The following is a 24,514-nucleotide window of genomic DNA, read 5'->3' as shown; positions in this document are numbered from 1 at the left end:
GTTTGTTGCTCACCCACTTTGCAAAATGCCTTCCCCTAAAATGCAACATGGCTTTTGTGTCCAATCCTAGAACTACACTGAAAGCTTGACTCCCTGTGGTGTGAATTACTTTTCACTCTCAGGAGGAGCTGGAGAAAATGGAGTATTTCCTCTTGTGCATGACCAGGACAATGGGGTTTTCTGTTGACTCTGCAGCACAGCACATCTATGCTGGGATCTACTCTAGTTCCTGCTCAATGTATTGTTCAGAATAACCAGTCTATATGATCTAATTAAGCCCGTCGCTTCCCTGGAGAAAATAGTTTGCTTTATTTCATCACTCATCTAGCAGATTAATTTCTTGAACATGACCGGACCTGCTGTGCTATTGTGTCAGGAGACAGAGTTTTCAATCAAGACTGGGCAAGGACATGGCCTGGGTCACCCCTTCCTCTTCCTGTGTGTTGGAATATCCAAGCTAGAAATGCTGGACAAAACTTCATGTATTATTTGAGGTCAGATAACTATTTCGGGGCTATGAAGTATGGAGTGTTTCTGTCTGATATGATTAGGGCTGCCAGATAACTTTTTAGTAGACATATGTCTCAAACAATATGTGGGACATACTTTTATTAAAAATTATTCTTTATTTATCTGAAATTCAGAGTTAACTGGGCACCTTGTATTTTCATTTTCTAAGTCCAGCAACCCCAGATAAGATGCTAGAATTGCCCCAAAGGGGCACCATCCTCTTTTACCATTTCTCAAAACAAAAAGATGATGTGTTTATGAAAGGATATCTATAGCACGATAGCATCAAAAACAATAAAATACTTAGGAATACATTTAACCAGGGAGGTGAAAGATCTCTACAGCGAAAACTATAAGACACTGATGAGAGAAATCAAAGAAGACACAAAGAAATGGAAAGGCATTCTGTGTTCATGGATTAGAATTAATATTGTTAAAATGTCTATACTACTCAAAGCCATTTAGAAATTCAATGCAATTCCTATCAAGATTCCAATGGCATTTTTTACAGAAGTAGAAAAAACACTTCTAAAATTTACATGGAACCACAAAAATCCTGAAGAGTGAAAGCAATCCTGAGAAAGAAGAACAAAGTGGGAGGCATCACACTTCCCGATTTCAAGCTATGGTAATCAAAACAGTATGATATTGGCATAAAACAGCCACATAGACCAACGGAACAGAACTGAGAGCCCAGAAATAAACCCACACATATATGGTCAACTAGTATTTGACAAGGGAGCCAAAATACTCAATGAGGAAAACACAGTCTCTTCAATAACTGGCAAAATTGGATATTCACACATAAAACAATGAAACTAGATTCTTATCTTACACCACTCACACAAATTAACTCAAAATGGATTAAAGACTTAAATGCAAGATGGAAACCCATAAAACTCCTCAAAGGAAACATAGGAAAAAAGCTCTTTGACATGGGTCTTGACAAATGATTTTTTGGATGACACCTAAAGTACAAGAAACAAAATAAAGAGTAAACAAGCGGGACTACATCAAACTAAAAAGCTTCTGTGCAGCAGAAGAAACAATCAACAAAAGAAAAGACAACCTACGGATTGGGAAAAAATATCTGCAAACTATACATCTGATAAGGGGTTAACATCCAAATTATAATAAGGAACTCACACAACTCAATAACAAAAAAACCAAATAACCCAATTAAAAAATGGGCAAAGGGCATGCAAACATTTTTCCAAAGAAGATATATGAATGGCCAACAGGTAAGTGAAAAGATGCTCAGCATCACTAATCATTAGGAAAATGTAAATCAAAATCACAATGAGATGTCACCTCATGCCTGTTAAAATGGTTAGCATCAAAAAGACAAAAGATAGCAAATGCTGGAGAGGATGTGGAGAAAAGGGAACCCTTGTAGGATTGTAAATTGGTACCATCGCTACGGAAAACAGTGTGGAGTTTCCTCAAAAAATTAAAAATAGAACTGCCACATCATCCAGCATTTCCACTTCTGGGACTATATCCAAAGGAAATGAAAACACTATGTGAAAGAGATATCTGCACCCCCATGTTCATAGCATCATTACTTACAAAAGCCAAGGTATGGAAACAACCTAAGTGTCCATTGATGGATAATGGATAAAGAAGTTGTAAGATTACACACACACATACATACACACACACACAGTGAATATTATCCAGCCATTAGAAAGAACGAAATCTTGCCATTTGTGACAACATGGATGGAATTCGAATGCATTATACCAAGTGAAGTAAGTCAGACACAGAAAGACAAATATTGTATGATCTCACTTATATGTGGCACCTTAAAAAAAAAAAATACAAATCATGGAAAAAGAGATCAGATTTGTGGTTACCAGTGGTAGGGGGTAGGGGTAGGGGAAATTGGATGAAGGTGGTCAAAAGGTATAAACTTCTAGTATATGATAAATAAGTACTAGGGACGTAACATACATGATGTTATAGTTAGCATGATGACTACAGTTAACACTGCTGTATGGTATAGATGAAAGTTATTAAGAGAGTGAATCCTGAGCTTCCCTGGTGGCGCAGTGGTTGAGAGTCCGCCTGTTGATGCAGGGGACACGGGTTCGTGCCCCAGTCCGGGAAGATCCCTCATGCCACGGAGCGGCTGGGCCCGTGAGCCATGGCTGCTGAGCCTGCGCGTCCGGAGCCTGTGCTCTGCAACGGGAGAGGCCACAACAGTGAGAGAGGCCTGCGTACCGCAAAAAAAAAGAGAGTGAATCCTAAGGGTTCTCATCACAAGGAAGAAAAATATTTTTGCTCTCTATTTAAGGTAATGGATGTTAACTTATTGTGGTAATCATTTCACAGTATATCAAATCATCATGCTGTATACCTTAAACTTATACAGTGTTGTATGTCAATTTTATCTTAATAAATCTGGAAAAAATATTTGTGTGCTATTTGGAGATAATCAGAGACCGGCATGGTGCTTGATGATTCCTGCTGAATCATCTTACCGAAACCAACAGAGATCAGACCTGAACGTCTACGTTCACGTTTCCTATGATACACTGAATTATGTGAAGGGGTTGTGCAAAGTGTAATGTGCTGCTCTGCCTGCTTTGCTTTGTTTCTCCTTTTATGTGCACATGTGAACTCCTCACAGAGATTGTAAACCCACCAGGGCAGAAACTGTCTCTTCTTTTTACTGGGATCCCCAAAGTCCAACAAAATGTCTGGGCACCAGCAGGTGTTTGGAAGTGTCCTAGATGACAATGAAGATGAGACCTAAGGACTTTGGTCTGAAATCCAGTGGATGTTCTAGCAATCTCAGTGGGAGTTTACACTGTGCTCCAGGAGCCAGGCCAGAGGCCAGTGGAATTCGTTACCTCGTCTGGAAATGGAGCCTGTCTGCGCTTTCGGAGGAGTCCGTCGGGAGCCCTTCTCTGGTCTCTGCCCCAGAACAAACGGTCCCTGAGACCAGCACAAGCAGCATCCTCTCTGCCACCTGTCAGTGAACTGCCGCCAGAGTGTAATTGTACTGGATGTTGTAAGAGGGAGTCTGAGTTAAATGAGGCCCCAGAGGAGTCAGGGGGTCAGCAGTGCCTTTTCTTACCTGTTAATGAAGCCTCATTCGAAACAGCAAGAAACTGTGCTGAGAACTGGAAGCACCCGTCTGCTGGGCTCTCCCTGACAAAGGATGATTAACTTAATGGTTTAAGGCAGCTGCTCTTTGAGATTACGGAGCCAAGGAGACGGAGTGTGTGCGGCCCGGCACAGCGTGTGTCTGGTGGAAACTCAGGAGGGTGTGCAAATCCATTCTCCCCTTCCTCCCGTGGCTGAGAACAGCTTCCAGGTTCTGGAAAATGCACAGCCATTCAGACACAGAAGTACCTCCTTCTGAGGCCCTCCAGCTGTGTTTAGGTTAGGGATTCAGGTCTTGGCTGGGGGGCAAAAATTCACTGTAACAAGTAAGAAAGAAAAGAAACAGACCTCAGTGAATGGGCATTTGATATAGCCAGGCGCACACTCTGTCTTCTGGGGAGGCCCTGGTACCCAGTGTTTCAGTCATGGCCACCCCTGGGGTGTGCAGCTGCAGAGGGGATTGGTGCTTTGCTGAAATGCAGCATTAGGTGGTGTCTTGATGGTTTCTGTGCCTCAAACAACAGAGGGAATTGTGCAAAGGTGCCATACAAACTGTAAATAGCTGTCCTGCCCACGGGACTTATTATTACAATTTCTTTGATCCTGGAAGCCCAAAAGGGAAAGCAGCTGGAGCAATTTCAACCAGGAGACCTAATGTCTTGCCTTGCTTCTCTTTCCAGCTTTCTTAAGGGTAAATAAGATTTCATTTGTTTATGTCGGCCTTGGCTATTTGGAAGCCCAGGTACTGAGGGAGGGTGTCTTCCAATGCGCCCATATTGGACACATCGTTCTGTCTGGATGAGCAGCTTACGTGAGGACGGAGATTCAGCTTGGATATTTTGGTCTGCAATTCTGTGTGACAGGTGGACTGACAGAAGCTTGGGGGGAAGAATTGAGAAATTAAGTCTGGGCTGCGTGTGTGTGGTTTTGGAGGCATGCGAGACTGCGCTAGGACACAGGTGGTGGTTTCAGTTTTAATCAGAAGGCAGGGGAGTCTTGGCTGGGTATGTGGTGGATTCATGAACTATATTTGGCTGGCCTGGGCCCTGAGAGGGCTGGGGAAGGACCCTGGAAGTATATTCTGAGGCTGCAAGTGTAGGCAACCACAGCCTAATTCATCCCCCACAGATTTAAACTGAAGCTCCCTTTAAGCTGATCGAGATGTGCTCTGCCAACAGCAGTGAAGCGGGTGTGTCTGTGCATTACTACCCACGAACGGCACGTGAAAGGCACCCAAATACTTTGTGACGCCTGTGGTCATGATACACACAGACCCCCTCTGTAGCAAGAACGTTGCTTTTGCCTCCAGTGGTGGCAATCTTGCCCGCCACGAGCACAACTCTTGCCCAAGAAGCACATTTATGTTGATAAACCCAAGAGCAGCTGACCCTTGAACAACAGGGAAGATGGCGTCACGCTCAAGGACCCTTCCAGAAGCCTTTAAGAATGGCCCCAGGAGGAAAGGTCAGGCAGGTAAAGCGATATCCATCTCCCTCCGACAGTGGACTGAACACGGTGGGCAGACTGGAAGCCACACACAAAGCATTTATTTGGAGAGAGGCAAGGGAGGCTGCTCAAGCTACAGACTATTTGAAGTCAGGCAGCAGGACACTCTCCACTTCCAGGAAGCTTTTCAGCTCAAGCTGAGCCAACTGGGGCATCCAGCAGGGAATCCAGCTTGGGATGGGGGTGGGGAGGGGGAGGGAAGAGGCGGGTTGGGGGGTGTGAGGGGGTGGGGACTCCTCATGGAACTTGGTTGGTCACTCGGTGAGGAAGGCAGCATTTTCTTCATGAAAAGAGGGTGTTTCTCCATTAGCTGAAACAAACAAACAAAACGCAACAAACACATTTGAGTGAGACAAGCAATGGATGATGAAAATTAGTGAAGAAATCACAACAGAATTATACGAAAGGCAGGTGCCTCATGGAAAGAATTTGGCCTTTGGAACAAGACAGTTTGACTTTCAAATCCCACCTCCATGGTAATTAGCTGTGTGACCTTGGGCAAATGATTTAAGCTCTCTGAGGTTTTGTCTCCTGTCTGTAAAGTGGGGATAATGATGTAGTTCTGGCAGGGTTTTGTGGAGAAATGACGATAACATAGAGCTTAAGACTGTGCTGGCACATAGCAGGCACTCACTGGATGGAGTCCTTATATTCTTGAAGTAAATTCAGTCTATCTTGTTACTTTTTGGATTTGTTTAATACGATTTTGTGTATTCAGATATTCATAGGCATCTGAAAAAATTAACTTTGTTACAAACATCTAGCTTTTATAATCAACAGAAATCAATCCAATAAAAAGACAGCTGGAAAGGAGCAGGATGACATGTTTTTGTTTGAAAGAGCAAGGGTTAGGTTGCTTCCATGTGGCCCTCTTGCCTTCTGAGAAAGAGATGGTAGAGAGCACACTGGAGACCCAGGAGACCTAGGCTCTGGCCCAGCTCGGCCTCTTCCTCCTATTTTGATCATTGGCAAATGGCAAATCCTTTTCTGCTCTGGCCTTCTTATTCTCTCTGGAATCAGGAGGGGTTGTACTACGTAATCGATAAGTTGTCTCTTAGAGCTGCTATTCTACTATGTATTCTCTTCCTCATTCAATGTATGCGACGGAAGGGACCTTGGAGGGCAATATGAAGATATAGAATTGTGATAAAGGCTTCAATTTCCTTAGAAAGCTGGCAAGGAAGCTAAGCCCCAAGACTCATGCATATGCCACAGGAATCCTTACCCATTAAAAAAAGACTACATATATATGTGCATGTGTATACATATATGTATATATACCACATACACACATATATATATACATAGACGTATACGTGCCATTCCCAACCTGTTGCCTCCCTCCAGTATGGAGGCTGGAAAATCTAAATAGTTGCTTTCCCAGCATCCCTTGCAGGTAGGTCTGGTCATATGAGATAGAAGGAAAAGTCCGTTGGAGCCTTCCCAAAACATTTTTCCTTCACTGAAAAAAGGAGTAAAGCCATGCAGGCAAAAGCCTTTCTGCTGTTTTCTCTTGCCTCCCCTTTTCTGGCCATGCATGATGTCTGGTTACGATGTCTGGAGCTGTGGTAGGCATTTGGCAATTGGGGGTGACAAAGATGAAGACAGGGGTGGTATATCAGAGGGATGAAATGAGCTTGGGACCTGACTGATATCACGGAACAGGCTGGCCTACCTCATTTCTGGAACTCTTAGGTAAACAAGGTTTATGCCCTTGCTGCTCAAAGTGTGGTTTGTGGACCAGCAGTATAGGTGTCACCTGAGAGTTTTGTCAGAAATGCAGAGTTTCAGGCCCCACCCCAGTCCTTCAGAAATAGAATATGCATTTTTTTTTTTTTTTTTTTTTTTGCGGTACGCGGGCCTCTCACTGTCGTGGCCTCTCCCGTTGCAGAGCACAGGCTCCGGACACGCAGGCTCAGCGGCCATGGCTCACGGGCCCAGCCGCTCCGCGGCATGTGGGATCTTCCCGGACTGGGGCATGAACCCATGTCCCCTGCATCGGCAGGTGGACTCTCAACCGCTGCGCCACCAGGGATGCCCAGAATCTGCATTTTATAAAGGTGCCCAGGCTTGGCATGTTTTGAGTGCATATTAAAGTTTCAGGAGCGTTGGTTTATAGCTACACTAATTAGGTTTTATCACAGGCAGCTGAAAGCAATCCTAACTGCTACCATGTATGGTGGGAAGTATGCATGAACACATATAGGTATGTATATGCTGTGTGGCTGTATGTCTGCATCTATGAATGCATACAGACATCCACACATATACGTATACATACATAAGTACATAATATATTTTTGTCTATATATTTGCGTATATATGAATAGAAAAATCCTGGAAGGACACAGGCTGTGGGAGTGGGGCTGGGTGTTGGGAAGTTTGGGAGGTGATTTCTCCTTTTTACACTAATTACTTCTATAGTGTTTGAAAAAGTGTCTAGTTTAAACCCATGAGTATCTACTCCTTTCCTAACAAAGCCAAGCAGAGACGCACCTGCTCTCCTCGCGGTCCAGCAGTGCATGGTAGGATGCCACGTCCCGCTGCATCTGGCACTTGTGTGCCAGCAGGTGCTCGCGGGCCTGCAGCTGCTGCTCCGCCTCTGTGCGCATCTCCCTGAGCTCCGCCTCCAGCCTGCTGACCACGGCGCCCAGGTTCTGCAGCTCGATGTCGTGCCAGTGCTTGGCGTCGTGCAAGGTGTTCTCCAGGCCTCGTTTCTACAAGAGAGGGAATACGGTCCAGACCCAAGGCCAATGGGCAGGGCCCTGGAAGAGGGAGATGGGCAGAGCAGTGGGAGGGGCTGGCACCGGCCTGGTCTGTCTGTTTCTCCCAGGACGATGACCTTGACGGGCTGACGGGGCTCAGTGGGGAAGTAATGAATCCTCCTGGGGAGGCCAGAGTCTTGCTTAGTCTGATTCACTGATCCTTCTGACAGGGGTGGAGGTGGGGAGGGAGAGAGACAGGAACCGGAGAGCCGGATGAGAGAGAATGAGAGAGGACAAGTGAGAGAGAGAGATTCACACACACACACACACACACACACACACACACACACACACACACACACACGGGGCAGTTTGCAGGTGTTTTTTCACAGAAATCTTGCTCCCTGGGACCGCCACCTGCCGTCCAGCTGGAACGCAGTCTCCTCGGCATTCCTCCCAGAGTCCCGCAGTCAGAACGAATGTCTCCGGCCTCTACACGCTCCCTGTGATTTTAGTGGTTTAGTAGCTCATCTTGCGAGTTCCTGTGCCCCTTGCTGCCCACTCGCGCCCTCCTCTCCCTGAGCAGGTTGGTCGCAACTCCACTCGCAGCTCGGTCATCTCTGTGGATGACTCCTGTGTTGATGCGTCCAGCACAGATCTCTCCCCCAAGCAGACTCGGTACTGAGGTTCTTACTGGTAATTTATGCAGGCCATGGGCCCCATTCAAATCGAGGTGTCCAAAATGGAGCCATCGGCTTCCTTTGGAAGCTGCTGGCCCCTCCTCTCCTGTGCTCCAGCTGGTGGTGAACCCACATGAGCTAGAAACCGGGGAAAGATAGGGCCCTGATCCTGCTTCCCTCCCAAATTCAGGCATGACTGAGTCCCACCTCTTGTACGTTCTGAAACATTTTCCCATACGTGCTCCCTGTTGCCCAGACACCAACGCCCCAGGTCGATTCTTATCACCTCTCACCCGGGGTAACCTCCGTGGCCTCCTAGCTCACCTCCCTGCCTGTGGTTCCTCCCCCTCTGTATCCCCCCGCAGCAGCCACAGTGCACTGCCTAAAGTCCAAATCGGGGCCTGTACCTCCCCTTCTCCTCACCTGGCTGCCTCCTATTCACCCCACGTCCAAGCTCAGGGCTTACGTCTCCTGGGAAGACGTCCTCCATGCCCTCTTGCCTCTGCCACCACCAGGCTCGGTTAGGGTGTCCCTCCTCTGGGTTTCACAGCTACCCAAGCACATGCATGCCCTTGAACTTATCATACCGGGCTGAGCTTCATAGGGGCGTGTCTGCTCTAGCAGATGCTGAGCTCCTTGAGAGCAGGAACCTAGTCTCTAACCCCAGCGACAGGACAGGGCCTGGCACAGAATAGGTGTGTGTGTGTGTTGCCCAAATGACAGCACTTGTATCATGGTGCACTTATTGCCTTGTCTCCCCACTAGACTGAAACTTTCTTCTCCTCTTCCCGTATACCAAGCCCTGCAAACTGTAGGGCTGACCAATAAAAAAATGGTATGCCTCTCTCTTTAACATCTCTTAGTAGTAGTAATTATGTAGTTCTATAATTTAGCATCTGGCTTTTTATTTTATATAACACATAAGAAATAAATAAATATCTTTCTAAATTGGACTGAGTCAAGTCTTGATGAAACAAGTTTCTATACCCTTTTTTGACCACTGTGGCTGAATTCGAAGATTCTTGGTCATGATGTCATCTTGAATCATGGCTGCTGTTAAGCAGGGGCCGCCATATTATCTTATTTAAATCTTCCCAATTCCATAGGATATGAGGAAGTTGAGTCAGATTCCCATCCTAGGTATGTCTACAGGTGGCAAAATGTGATTAGTGGAAATAAATCTAGATCAGTGTCTGGTCTGGTTATTATCTTGCTGGTGAGACCTGAAAAGCCCTCCATGGAGTGAGGAGGCAGAAATGGTCACCTGGACTTTGAGAATCACTTGTTCCAACCTCTCTGGGTTTTCTCCCTTCATCAGGAAACTGCTTGGTTTGTGGGTGGTGGTTGTTGACATTGGACCTGTAACACCTGTGATTTGGAAAAACCTTTCATGGAATCAGGTTTGGATCATCTGTCTATAGTGTTTGCCCTGTGTACGTGGTGACTTTTCCATGTGGCCTGGGGTTTTTAGCTGAAGACTTAGGACCCACTTCCCAAGGTGGGTTCATGGGAACACCTATCAGAGGTGCCACGTGTTTTCCATTCCACCCTTAGAGTCCAAGTCAAGCTTCTGAACCTATGTCCCTGACATCTTGGCCTGGTTCTCACAGAGGTGCCTGTGCTTGAGTCTCTATAATCAGCTGCTGCTGTGGGTCTCCTGCCCCGGCCCACTCACAACACAGCACCAGCAAGCAAACTGAGATCACAAAAGCACGGTTACTCTTGTCTCTAGAGATATGAAGGGACTTCCTTAAATTGCTAAGCCCTCCGGAAAGTAAAATAGTGACCTGTGATTTCTGGACTGAATTCCATTCCTGGTCTGAGTTGACTGAACACAGAGCTCAGGGGCCCTCAGACACCATTACTGATGCCTGGCTGCCACTATAAACAGTACCTTGTTGGCAAAGGAGCTGCAAATGTCACCAGCTCGGCTGTCTGAGGCTTACATAGCTTTGAGGGCCTGTGTGTGCACAGGTTGCTGTGACTGAGGGTAGCAGGATGGCTGGATGAACTCTGCCATGTCGGAAAGCTGTAGACGTGTGTGCTACCTGTTCTGGCTCACCTGTGCTCCTAACCTTGCCTGCAAGGCCCAGCGACCAGAACTGTGATCTGCTAGAGTCACAGGGGACAGAGGCAGCCCATCCTGGGTTCTAAGCCCAGCCAGCACATCACTGCTCCATCTTCTGGTTGGGGGGTGAGTTCTTGTCCTATTTGTCCCAATAGTCAGGACCATGGGGTTTAGGTGTGGTGATCAGATGATGCCAACTTGGGGCTACTATACTAGTGGTTATAATAATAATTTTATAATGATAATTAATAACAGATACCATTTATTGACTGCTCATGCCGGGCACGGTGCTAAGGGCTTGACCTGCATTATCTAGTTACTCATGCCAATGACTTTATGAGGAAAATCCTAAGATGGTTCAGTGGTTGATCACGTTTCCAAAGGCAGCTGCAAGAATGATCTCCATCCCACCTGCACTTTCTCTCTGTGATTTTGCCACTGTTTCATCAAGAGGCAGATTCCTGTGGAATCTGGGCTGGTCTGTGACTGCTTTGACCAACAGAATGCTGCGTATATGATATTCGGGGACTTTCAAGCCCAGGTGTTAAGAGACCTGGTACTTTCTGTGCTCACCCTCTGAGGGAAGCCAGATGCCATGTCAGGAGTCCAACAATGTAAGACTGCCATGATACGAGGAAGTCAAAGCCAGGTACGTGCAGAGGCCACGTGGAGAGAGAAAAAGCAGAGCTGAGGCACTGGGCGTGTGAGCTGAAGCAGCCACTCTTGGACGTTCCAGCCCCAGCAGATGCCACGTGGGATGGAGAAGAGCCACCTCTGCCGAGCGCTCCCTAAATTGCTGAATAAATGAGCAGATGATTTCCTGTTGTCCTAAGCCACTAACACAGCAGATGGATGTGATCACCAAAATAGATCCTCACTGTACAAGGGAGAAAACGGCATCTTCGGGGGGTCACACAGCTAGTGCATAGAGGAGAAAGGATTCAAGACTCCAGGGTCTGAGCGCCCGTCCCCAGCTCCACAGGACGGCCGCCGTCTAGTGCGTGATAGAGCCAGAGAGCTCTGCCTACTTATGACTCGTGTTAGTGGGAAAGTCCCTGAACCGCCGTTTTCTCTTCGGCAAAATGGGATGCAGTCACAGTCCACCCTACTTAGTGTTTCCATGAAGCTCCGATGAGAGAATGCAGGTGAGCGTGCTCTTGCTACTGTTTCTATCACTGAAGAAATTGTGTTTTAGGCACCGTATCAAGTGCTTTGGGGACATAAAACTAATTAGACATGGTCCCTGCCCTCCAGGAGTTCATGTGAGTTCAGTGCATGAGCTGATATAACCACATGAACCAGGGGGCTCTGAGTGTGAGTGGGTGGCAGGTGGGAGGGATCACCCCAGCTCTGGAGTCAGGGTCTAGGCTTCATGGCGGGTGTGGCACTTCGGTGAGCTCCACCTCACCTGTGCCCAGGGTGTGGATGACAGGAGCAGGTAGAGGGGGCAGAGTAGGGGGAGGAGCCTCCTTCTAGACATGGGAGAACACATCCAAGGGCTCAAGTGCAGGAAAGCAAAGGATGAGTTCTGGGCATTAAAATGAAGCCCGAGTTGGGTGGTATTGGAAGGTCTGGCAAAGGAAGACTTTCTATTTTACCCACAGGCAATTCCAGGGGGTGGGGACACTGATAATGCAGGAGAGAGGGGACGGTAGATAGAGGAATGGCCCAGATGGTGCAACAGGGGACAGGTGGAGTCTATCGAAGGGAGGAGAGGGTGGATAAAGCTTCAGAGATATTTTGAGGTGGGAAATGGAAGCCGGAGACCTCAAGTTGGAGGACATTCATCTTCTCTGCAGAGCAGTGCTGGTGACAGCATCTGCCAAGGGGAAGAGGGAAGGGCGGGCTGGGGGCGAGTGAGGATGGAGACTGCTGGAGCATCCACTCTGGGGAGCACAGGAAGTACCCCTGCTTTGTTCTGTCATTTGTGTACCGGTTTTCTTTTACCAATCAGGTGATGAGCGCTTAGAAGACAGGAAACATTTAATTCTTGATGGCCTCTCCCAAGCCTAAGGGAGGGCTCAGCACGTAGTAGGCTCCCAATACGTGTGTGTGGAATATGAGCTGAGTGATGTGCACCAGCTACTTAGGCTGCAATTTCTCCAGGCTTCCTCTCTGATGATGTGGCTTGAGGATACATTCCTCACCTTTTGCCTGGAACTTTCTATCACCAGAAGAGTGGCAACTTTGGCAGCCACAGGGACATCTGGGGGAGAAATGGCAGCCTCTTAACTGTGTCTAAAGCCACTGCATTCCCAACCTTAGGATGTTTATCAAGGGTTATGGCAGGTGAATAAAACTGATTAGCATAAAATCCACATAACACTGAACAACGCAATCTCTTTCAGACAACTTTTTAGTTAAAGTAGCAGTGATTTAGGCTGTAGTTTCCTGATCTTTCTCACCTCAGGTCCTTTCCTCACACCCCCTTGCACTGACCCAGATCCCATCAGAGGATGACTCGGAGAAAAGTGGAGCAATGAGACGTGTGTCGTGTTGTAGTAAGACTGAGCATCTTCCCTGAGCTGACTGGGCACCATGTGACCTTGTTGCCGAGGACAATGGACCAAGTGAACTGAAGACCCTTGAAGGAAGGGGGTGGTGGGATGATCTTGGCAGCAGGCAGAGGAAAAGTTGTTTCTGAGGGGAACCAACTAGAACAAATACTTGAGCTAACTTCGTGGCAGGCTGTGGCTACAGTGGGAGGTGGGGCTGGCGGTTTGTGATGGAGCTGTTATGGGTGGCAATACTGAGATGAGGTTGATGGGGGGTGGTGGAAGAATGGGTACCCAAGTAGCCCAGGACTTGAGGCTGATGGGGGAGAGGGGCTTCCTGGGCCTCAACGACGTCCAGACTACCTCAGCTGCGCGGGGTTTATACAACCCAACCCCTTCGTGCACTCTGGTGTGTACAAACACTTGTGGTTTGATTCAGTACACATGGCCCCCTGGAGGCATCCAGGAGGAGCCGCGCTTGACCCTAACAGAACTTCAGTCCATCCCAGAGATCAGAGGGTGGATTACTGTATTATGAATCATCATTTTAACTAACAATAATAATTAATAATGCAAGAGATCCATCCACAAACCACAGTGAGTCTGAAGAGCTAACTAGCTTACTAGTTTTGCTTGGGTTCCCCAGAAGCAGAGCCAGACACAGGGATCCTGGCACATGTCAACAATTAAGGAGTTCCTTTCAGGAAAAGGAGGAGAAGGAAAGCGGTTCAGGGCAATGTAAAGTGTTAAGCCAGGAGGTGCTCTTGGCTGGACTCTGGCTACAGCCTGATCCCTTGGAGAGCTCTGGAGTGTGGATTACACCACAGAGCAGAGTCCACTCTGAAGCAAGTGGACTGGGCTTTTAAACCCCGCTGTCAGTCAGTCATTGGGCGATGCCTACCATCCTAGGCCAGGTCTTCTTTTTGGCGGAGGGCAAGTCTCTGGGCATCTGTGGCAACAGCAGCCAACAGTCATGGCAGCAGCCTGGTGAAGGGAATTTCACTGGGGCACTAACTGTGTCTACTACATTTGTCATTTGGTATCGGATGATCCTTTGCAGGCCTCAAAATGCATGTGCTGTGAGATGGGAAACCCATATGACTACAGTTAGACAGTTGAGAGTAAAACTTCACACAGGAAAGGCCAAGGCTGTTCCTGGCCCACTCACCAGGGCCCGTAAGGATTCCGTCTCAGCCTGCAGGCTCTGGATTTGGCAGGAAGTGTTGTGCATCTCCACCCTGAGGGCAGCAGCCAGCTTCTCTTCCTGGGTCTGGGCCCTGCGGGCCACCTCCGTCTGTTGCTGTGGAGAGGCAGGGGTGAGCAGGGGGAACCAGGGCCTGAACCCGTCCTTCCCTCTTACCTTCTCCAGTCACCACTCTGCAGCCCCTAACGCAGAGCAAACAGCCATTTGATTTAAAAATCACTCTTTTTCTATCGGCGCCCACACCAGCTTGTATTCCAACATTTATTTAGTTTGAACATATAATGCATGCAAATGGAATAAAATTCAAAAGATTTTCTAAAGGATATATAGTAGAAAGTCTCCTTTTCTTCCTGTGCCCTACTTACTTTGTTCTCCTGTTTCTAGTTTCTCATATCTCCTTCCAGAAATATTTCATATATTTATAAATAAATGCGTATGAGCATCCCTCCTTGCCTTGGTACTTAACATATTTTCAGAAATTATTCTATAGCAGTATAAATAGATCACTTACATTTTTTTTAAGGGCTGCATGGTAATGCCTTGCTTGGAAGTACTATGATTATTTGGAAGTTCCCCACTGGTGGACACTTAGCTTGTTTCCAGTCTTGGCCTATTATGAACAATGATGCCGTCCCTCATTTTCCATACATGGGAGGATCTCTGAGGGGTAAATTCCTGTCGTGGAACTGCTGAATCAAAAACATAGGCATTTGTGGACTTCCCTGGTGGCTCAGTAGTTAAGAATCTGCCTGCAGTGCAGGGGACACAGATTTGAGCCCTGGTCCGGGAAGATCCCACATGCCACGGAGCAACTAAGCCCGCGAGCCACAACTACTGAGCTTGCATGCTGCAACTACTGAAACCCGCAAGCCTAGAGCCCATGCTCCGCAACAAGAGAAGCCACCGCAGTGAGAAGCCCACGCACCGCAACGAAGAGTAGCCCCTGCTTGCCGCAACTAGAGAAAGCCCGTGTGCAGTAACGAAGACCCAATGCAGCCCCCATACCAAAAAAAGTAGGCATTTGTAATTTTGATAAACGTTGGGAATTTGTAACCCTTTCCAGTGCTCCAATTGCCCCACACCTTGCTCAAACAAGGAGTGAACAAACTTGACCTGATAGTCCCTGTTTCCCTGTAAAAACCCATCTGACCACACTGTGAATTTAGGAGGAAGTTCTGTGCTTTGAACCTTCTCCCCAGAGCAAGATGGACATATTCTGATTACTCCTCTTTGCCGGGGAAAAGGGAAAACACGAGAGCTCTCCCTCACTTATCTTCAGTGCAGTCTGATAAAATGTCTACAAGGCAGTGATGTAGGAGAAAATAAACTGCTTTCTCTCCTAAGTTACTGGCTTTCTGAATTTGCCATCTTTACCACATATGAATACTTATTTACAGAATTATGTGCAAATAGTCCAACCTAACTGACTGGCTAAGAAATCCCAAGTCAAAAGGCTCACATCTCAGTAGTAATTCTGCCAGTTCTTGCTGTTTGGGGGCTATAAAGAGCTCAACAAAAATGTCCATTAAAGGCTTGGGAGCAGCTGAAGGAGAACAGAACCCGTGGACCCTGCTCTGACTGGTTGGCCCGTGACTGTGTGTCTCCGGGCCATCATTCAGCCTCTCTGAGTTCCAGTCTCCGCCTGTAGATGACATTGAGTGGGGAATGATAATCATATGATGACTGCCTCCTGGGATCACTATGAGGCTCCCATCAGGTTATGCACGTGGAGGCTGTTAGAACCTTAAAATCATGCAAATATTGGCTATATATATTTTCTGTGTGTAACAAGGAATGTAGTACCCAACAAATGAGTTTGTAAAAAGCCACTATGAGTTGAATACTACTAACGATAACTAATATATATTGAGCATTTTGTGGCAAACACTTTGCTAACTGCTTTTTTTTTTTGGCTGTGCTATGTGGCTTGTGGGATCTTAGTTCTCCAACCACCAGGGAATTCCCTTAACTGCTTTAAGTCCATATATCATTTAATCTTTACAACCCTGTGAAGCAAATGTCATTGTTATTTCCGTTTTACGTGGGGAAACTGAGGCACAGAGAGATTGAGCTATTTATTCAGGATCAAATAGCCCGGACTTCCCTGGTGTCTCTGTGGTTAAGAATCTGCCTGCCAATGCAGGGGACACGGGTTCGAACGCTGGTCCGGGAAGATCCCACATGCCACGGAGCAACTAAGATGGGGGCACCACACTTTCTGAGCCCTGGCAGCTAGAGCCCGTGCTCTGCAACAAGAGAAGTCACCGCAGTGAGAAGCCCACGCACCGCAATGAAGAGTCGCCCCTGCTCGCTGCAACTAGAGAAAGCCCGTGTGCAGCAATGAAGACACAACACAGCCAAAAAGAAATAAATTTTTAAAAATAAAAAAAAAGAGCATATGGCCCTGATGGTCAGAGCTGGGACTCAAGCCCAGCAGCCGACCCCAGTGCTGTGCTCTTAACAACCAGTACTTAATGCTGCCAATTCCACCAATGCCTCAACTTAAGACCCTCCAAATTAGAGCTGTCTCCCTCAAAGAGAAGGTGGATCCCTCTAAAATGCCCTCATGGTTCACCAACTCCTGTGACCAGTAGCCCGGTTTTTCTTCCTCCCTCTGGGGCCGGGGCCTGGCCAGATGGGCTGTGTAGGAGAGGGGTGCCCTGGCAGACAAATGGAGTCGGAGTGGCCGGGGGCAGCCGTGAACTGCAGCTGGCTCTTAAAAGCTCACAAAAGCCAAGCGTTAAAGTGTCAGGAGTGTTGTGATCTGGTGGTTATGTAGCCATCATTCAAAATTAGATCATATCAAGTTACAATCAAATAAGTTATATGAAAACGGGTAATGAATAAACACATCACTGGCTAATTAGTTTGCATTTTATCATTATCTATGCTACTGAGGTAATTTACATCAATGGTACTTGTGTGGTAGAAATAACACATAAAGCTGTGCTCCTGCACATCTCTTCCCAACTTTGTGTTCATTTACATCATGTTAGTAGTTTGAAATCAACCATGCTGAGAGCATTTACACCATGGAAACTGGCAAACACTACAAATCAGGGTTTGAATTATTGTGTTGTTGATGGTCCAGATTTAAGAAAGGGATGCAGAAAATGTTAATAATGCAGATTAAACTTAAAAGTGGGTCATGTCTGTAGCTATTGCACTGGGAATGGCACAAAAATTAGAGGGACTATTCTTCCAGTATCTGAAAATTATCATGTGATTCACAAAGAAGTCACTCACAATGCTGATGAATGAACTCATCCAAATATTAACCAAAATTCATAGCAGAGCTATCCTCATTCATCATTGATATGAGAGACTATTTGCTTAATCAGATATTAATAATCAAGCATTTTTCTGTAATCTGACTTTGTGACACCATTGTTGATGACAGAATTATAAAAATGGTTGGTGGATTTTGCAAGAAATAGCAAGTCACACTGAAGCTATAGATGCCAATGGAAGAGCAAAGTATTTTATCTTAAAATATGTTATTTCTAAAACTACAGAAAGAAAACATCAACAGAAACTTTTATGTTACCTTTTAGGTAGTGTTATGAATTTGATTGGCACATAAAAACATATGTTTACATTTCCTTGCAGAGAGCAGTTGGGAAACATCACCAGCACGGGATGGGTAAGAGCCGGGCATGAGGGGAAGTCCAGTCCCACGGAGGCATGTTTTAAAGCCTTGGTGGGCAGGTCTGGGGTAAAGCTGCTGGCCAAGGCCATAGCCCTAGCACTGAATGAATTGTCCCTCCTCTCGACCCAGATAATGTACTCGGTAGTTCAGTGGCACACACTGGTCTCTGGAGAAATGAATCCCCAGGTCTTAGTTTTATTGGCAAAATGCTGCACCCAAGTGTTTCCCAAATATTCTTGGACAATCAGCATGGTTTGTCATATATCTGAATACTAATTCAAACTGTTTTTATTTGAACCAATTCACTTTTTCTTTGTAAATAAATGTCTTTAAAATGTAAACTACAGTTAAGTTCTCAGATTTTAAAGTGTGTCAACATCATCTGGGGGACCATGTGAAAATGCAGATTCTGATTAAGAAGATCCTGAGTGGGGCCCAGGAATCTGCATTTAAAACTTCCACGTGATGCCTGGTTCATGGCAGCAAAGTTCTAGATTGCTACAGAAACTGATAAAACTGTATTATTTGCCATAGATAAAAGGTAACTGAAAAAAAAATCAATAAAATTAAAGCAAGCCACTGTATTATATTCTAGCAAATGTTGCTTGCCAAGCTGCTGAGTCTCAAAGCTGGCTTTCTCTTTGCTGAAAGGCAAAATTAATAAGTATAAGAGAAGTGTTAATGACGTCCCAGCACCAAATGGAAACTTTCTTGCACCACTTTTTAATTAAGATGGAAAGAGAAAAAGAAATTAATTTGATCACTGTGGGTTTCAGTGTTGTTTTATATCACGTCCCAGACCTTCTCAAATCAGCTTGCCACAAATGATACTTGTCCTTCATCTGGGGACTGTTAATTGTTTTAACTCACCTAAAAGTATTACGTGTTCTTCTCCAATGGCTATTTAGATTCATGTTTTCTCATTATTATAATAACTCTACTTCTGTTTCCATTTCAACCCAACGCCTACAGATTTCTCCTCACAGACCAAATAGGAGGTGTGTGGTTCTAGCTCCTGAGCGTGGGAAGGGAAGATTGATCTGCCGTTCAGTGCCATTGCTGGGATGTGTGCTGAGGTTCAGATATGTTGGTTCCCAGGCTTGCAAACCAGCTGGAATTCTGGGCTCCACTACGCACAAGCCGAGCCACCCAGGTTTGCGCTCCAGCTGTGTTTCTGGGGCAGGAAAGCATGCTGGCATTTTGAAATACAGTAAAAATTTTCAAATTAAAATTTAAAACTTAGCACAGTGCTGCCCATGAGGGATGGATGTGACAGACAAAGAGCAGCAGGCTGTTGAGTGAGAGTCAGAATGAAGAATTGGAGGGTCTGCAAATGGAGGGGAAAAGAGGCATCTCCACACCCCACCCATTTGGCTGATTAGCGTGGCCATTCCCCCAAACACCCTTGGCGATTGGAAAAAATGGCCACTTTGTGGTGTGAGGGGAGAGTGAGAGTTTAGGAGGGGGCAGGATGTGGAGAGCAGTGATTCTGGTGTGTTCTTAGCAGAACACGTGTCCAGACTGAGCCCTCAAGGGTGGACGTGTGCAGCCTGCCTTTCCCCAAGCAGTTGCTGCGTGGGTTCCAGCAAGTCGCAAGCTCTCCGGGTTTTGCAGCTGGGGGACAGCTTTAGGAGAGTATTGCTCTGATGCAGAGCACAGCTAACGGCCTTGCTCTTAAGCTTCTCAGATCTCACAGGATCACACGGACCTCATTAGGGTCACTTTCATAGAGAAAGGGAAAGCAGTGGGCTCCTTGGGGACAAAGGGGTTCCCGATCTTGCATGATAGAAGAAGCTTATCTGCAGTGAAGGCACAGATTTGTGGTCTGGAAAGATCCCGACAGAAGTCTGGCCTAACCTTTTGGTCCCTCAAGACAAAGCCCTCCCAACCTCACACAAGATGTCACTTGTGCTCATCCTTAAAAAAAGAGGATGAATCAAGGTCCGCCCACTCCATGAGGTCTGTCTGGGTCAGAGTAGCAGTTAAGAGTGTTGATTCTATAGTCAGAACATGTGGTTTGAATCCCAGCTCTGCCGTGGTCTAACTGTGTGATTTACCTAACCTCTCTGTGCCTCAGTTTCCTCCTCTATAAAATGGATGAAATCACAATACCTATCTCGGGCTGGGAAGGTGAAATGAGAACAGACCTGTCAAGTGCTCAGGACACCGTCGGGCGCTCGGTAAGCCCTCAGTAAATGCCCTGCTGGCCCCGCTTTCCCCGCACAGCTCACTCTGCCTGGCGTGGTCTTTCCGTCTGTTGTCTCTCACCCGCACCCCAGCCAACCTCACACTAGACAGTGGCACCTTGTGTACAGGAACAACTTCTTGCTCACCCCTCGACACCCCGGGCACCTAATCTGGTTTTTACCCCTAGAACATGCCCAGCGATGTTTACTGGAGGTCTACAGCGTGTTTCAGGTGCAGGCTTGGGACTGCGGAAGAGGAAGACCTACCAGGAATGGAATTAAATCTCCTTTTCATCAGGAGGATCGGCTGTCATTATTGTAATGATTATAAGGCACTTTGCAGCCACCCAGTGTCATATAAATGTTATTTAGCTGAGGATAGAGCTTGATAGGCAGCACACACACACCTGAACTACCCCAGCCAGGTGTAGGATTCACCTGGGAGAAAGCTGGATGCCATCCAGTCTTCACCAGAGACATGCGTCCTCCTTAGTGGGAATTAAAAAGAAGTGCATGTCTCACTCGGTGAAACGTCAGCACTGGCAGAAGAGCTGGCCTGGCTAGGCTGAGCCATGTCTCTCCTTGAACTTACATGAGAGCTGCTTGGCTGTTGAAGCGTATCTCTTTAGGGTGTAGGACCGATTCCCAGCCTCGGTCGAAGGTGCCAAAGGAAACACAGAGCAGCGTGTGGCTTGGCAGACTCGCTGCCCTATTGGCCGTGCGTGAGCACACCCTGCTGATGAACGAGGCAGAAGGGGCTCAGCAAGGAGGGGTATTCTGAGGAGAAAACTATATTCTTCATCTGCAAGTAATTATTGGAGAAGTCTACGTGACAGCAGTTTGGGTCGGGGTCGTGAAGGTCACTCCATTCCAAGAAGGCTCGCCTCTGCTCTGTCTCTGCCAGGAGACTCAGTGCCGGATACGAGCCACCTTACCTTAAATTCTCAGGGATTTGGGTTGCTTTGCCTTTGCAGATCTCTTAGTTTCAAAGTAAGATCCCTACGCTTTTCCTGGGAAAGAGTTACTATTAAGAAATATCTAAGACAGCTTTGAGATCGTCTGAATCAGTGGCTGGGGATGAGCAAGAATTGAAGCCAGGGACGTTGTGTCCACAGCACCAAGCATGGGGCCTGTAGCCTGGTTTGTGGTTGACAAATGGAGTCTGAATGAGTGAGTGAAGATTCCTTGGTGGAAGGTATGAGGATGAGGTTGCCATGGTGGATGGGTGTTGACCAGCCGTGGGGTTGAAAACACAATATAGGAGATGAGGACCTGGGCGCCTCCCCCGCTCCATGTGGCTGTGCTGGGTAGTGGGGTAAAGGACTGGCGGTGCCCCCTTGATGAGACAGTCTCTTTATTTTCCCTAGTCTGATACCCTACCTTCCTGCCCCCAGCCACACCCGCTGAGACACACCGCCGTAGCACACAGCTATACTAACACTTCCTTACGGGCTAACAATATCTTTTGAAAGCCAGCTGGAACTACCATAAATTAAGTAAAAAAGACAAGTGACAGGGAGTTCCTGGTGTCCCAGTGGTTAGGACTCTGAGCTTCCAATGCCAGGGCCTGGGTTCAATCCCTGGTCAGGGAATTAGGATCCTGCAAACCTTGTGCTGTAGGCCAAAAAAAAAAAAAAGACAAGTGACAAGCTGGGAAGATATTTGCAACTTATATCATGGAGAGAGGACTAATTTCTCTAATTTAGAAAGAGCCACTACAAACCAGTAAAAAAGAATCCCAGACCTAATAAAAACGGGCAAAAGATATGATCTGATAGTACACAAAAAAGCAAATATGGATGAAAGTCAGCATGTAAAAGGATGTTCCACCTTCCTCATATGACAATGCAAGATAAAAGTATACTGGAAAACCATTTTTTACCTATAATATTGGCAAAGATCACAAAGTGATCACAAACTGTGAGAACTCACAGTATCAATGAAGATGCAGGGAATGGACACTCTCAAACATTTCTGATGAGAATATAAATTGTTATAACCTTTATAGAGGATAATTTGGCGACGTTTATCAAAATTACTGATGCACATAATTTTTGCCCCAGCAATTCCATGTCTATAAATTTATCCAGCGGATACATTTCTATATTGGGAAATGAGGGACATACAAAATCAGTGACTAGTCTTATGTATAATAGCTAAAGATTGGAAGCCACCATTCATCAGCAGGGCACAGGTTAAAGAAACCCTGGGATACCTGTTAGCTGGAACAAGGGTTGGCAAGTTTTTCTGTAAAGGGCCAAATAGTAAATGTTTTAGGCTTAGCAGGCCATATGGTGGTCTCTGTTGCAACTATTCAACTCTGCTGGTGTAATGCAAATGCAGCCATAGACAATATGTAAATGATGAGCATGGCTATGTTCCAATAAACCTTTATTTGTGAAAAACAGGCAGCAAGTCAGACTTGGCTTGTGGGCCATAGTTTGCTGCCCCCTGTGGTACAATATTGTGCAGCTAAAAAGCAATATGTTCTGAATGCTACTAATTGTGTTAAAAGAGAAAATATATACATAGTTTCTTGTACATGCATAAAATGTCTCTGAAAGGGCACATGGGAAAAGGAAAACATTGACTGACCCTACAACAAAGACTGGGTGGCTGGGACATGGGTGGGATGACATTTTTCACTGTATATCATTTTGAATTTTGAACCAAGTCCCTTAAGGTATTAGATATTAAAATGCATAAATAAAAAAAGAAATAAAAGCAAGCTGAGGCCCTTTTGCAAAACTTGCTCTGTGACGTATTTTGAGGTTTAGAAATGCTAGGTGACTCATCTTCAGTGCTTGCTGTGAGCGCACCAGGAGGAATAAGCCAGTGCTTATTTCACAGAAGAGCCATTGAGATTATAGCCAACTCATCAGCACACAGGGACCCCTAGATTACAGATGCTCTCAGCGTTCTGCGCTCTCAAAGGAACTCTCCCAGTTGGCTGTCATGGCAGGACCACATTAGGCTGTCTTGGAGACTAGAGCAAGGGACAGTTGAGTGCCAGAAATCCATTTAATCTAATTTCATATATCCTAGAAAATACTGAATCTTCTTGGTAAAAGCAAGCAAAGAAAAGGCATAGACACAGCATCCTGTATAAAATACTTGCCCTCACAGAGCAAGTTATTGTTTGTGAATACGGATGACATGGTGACATGTTACCCAAGTCTTCTAGTCTCTCATGGGTAGATCTAGACCTATGCTGTACAGTACGGTAGCCACTAGCCACATGTAGATATTTATGTAAGAAGTCATAAACGTTAAATAACATTAAGAATTCAGTTTCTCAGCTGTATCAGGCACATTTCAAGCACTCAGTAACCACACGTGGCTGAGCTGCCACACTGGACTCTGCACAGATTACAGAACAGCCCCATCACTGCAGAGATTTCCATTAGAGGGCACTGTCTGGTGCCTCCTGCATCTCTAAGACTATCAACAACCAGAAACCTCGCAGTTCATTTCCATCTCTTCACCTCTCTTCATTCTTAACCATCTCCACAATCTGTCATCCTGACTGTTTGAGGCATGATGGTTACAGCTCAGATAAGTTTCTGACCACAAATACCTTAAACTGATCTGAGGCAAGTGTGACCTGCTGTCAGGGCAGGGAGCAGGGAGCGATCTATTTGTTGTGGAGTTCCTGGCCCCGAGGGGCTCCTAGGAGCTGCCAGCCACCCGCCTCCAGCTCACGCTGGTGACTGAATAAGCCTTTGGTTACTGTGCACGTCACCCAGCTGCAGTCAACAAGGGACAGAGATTTGGCTTCTGGGAATTGAGGAGAGGGCCTCCAATCCCATCAAAGGGAAACTGAAGTGGGGTAGGTCAACCTTTCGAACCCTAAGCAGCCTGATTCTGAAACTTTGGGAGCCCTTAGCCTTCAGGGTGGCCCCGTTTCCAGGAGGACCGCACACCGTAAGGAAAAGGTCAGTTGGAAGAAACATGGGATTATATGTATCATGATGGACTGACATGGACATGGAAGGCTATAACTGCATTATATATATATATATATATTTTGTGTGTGTGTGTGTGTGTGGTACGCAGGCCTCTCACTGTTGTGGCCTCTCCCGTTGCAGAGCACAGGCTCCGGACGCGCAGGCTCAGCGGCCATGGCTCACGGGCCCAGCTGCTCCGCGGCATGTGGGATCCTCCCGGACCGGGGCACGAACCTGTGTCCCCTGCATCGGCAGGCGGACTCTCAACCACTGTGCCACCAGGGAAGCCCAACTGCATAATATTTTTGAAAGTGTCTTTTTGGCTACCTGGAACTTCATTTTACTGTTGATGATATGTTGCTTGAAATGCTTGCATTTGTGAAAAAAAAACTTAGTAGAAACAGCCTCGCTGCAGGGAAGCTTCCCTCCCTTCCTTCCTTCCTGGTAGCAGAA

General features: G+C 46.5%; 1 protein-coding gene across 1 annotated transcript in view; it reads right to left on the bottom strand.

Moving 5' to 3' along the window:
• Positions 1-3,715: 3,715 nt before the first annotated feature.
• BFSP2 (beaded filament structural protein 2) overlaps positions 3,716-24,514 on the bottom strand; it is a gene marked incomplete at both ends in the record, with an annotated part of 69,323 nt that continues 48,524 nt past the window's right edge. The window contains 4 exons of the mRNA XM_079704479.1: positions 3,716-3,835; positions 4,863-5,010; positions 7,624-7,844; positions 14,244-14,375. Of these exons, the coding sequence (XP_079560605.1) occupies positions 3,716-3,835; positions 4,863-5,010; positions 7,624-7,844; positions 14,244-14,375 (621 nt within the window). The remainder of the gene's footprint in view (positions 3,836-4,862; positions 5,011-7,623; positions 7,845-14,243; positions 14,376-24,514) is intronic.

This window comes from Hyperoodon ampullatus, assembly GCF_949752795.1.
Source record: "Hyperoodon ampullatus genome assembly, chromosome: 5".
In the NCBI taxonomy this organism is placed as follows: domain Eukaryota; kingdom Metazoa; phylum Chordata; class Mammalia; order Artiodactyla; family Ziphiidae; genus Hyperoodon; species Hyperoodon ampullatus.
The sequence above is the reverse complement of the archived record's forward strand: the minus strand, read 5'-3'. Positions and strand labels throughout refer to the sequence as shown.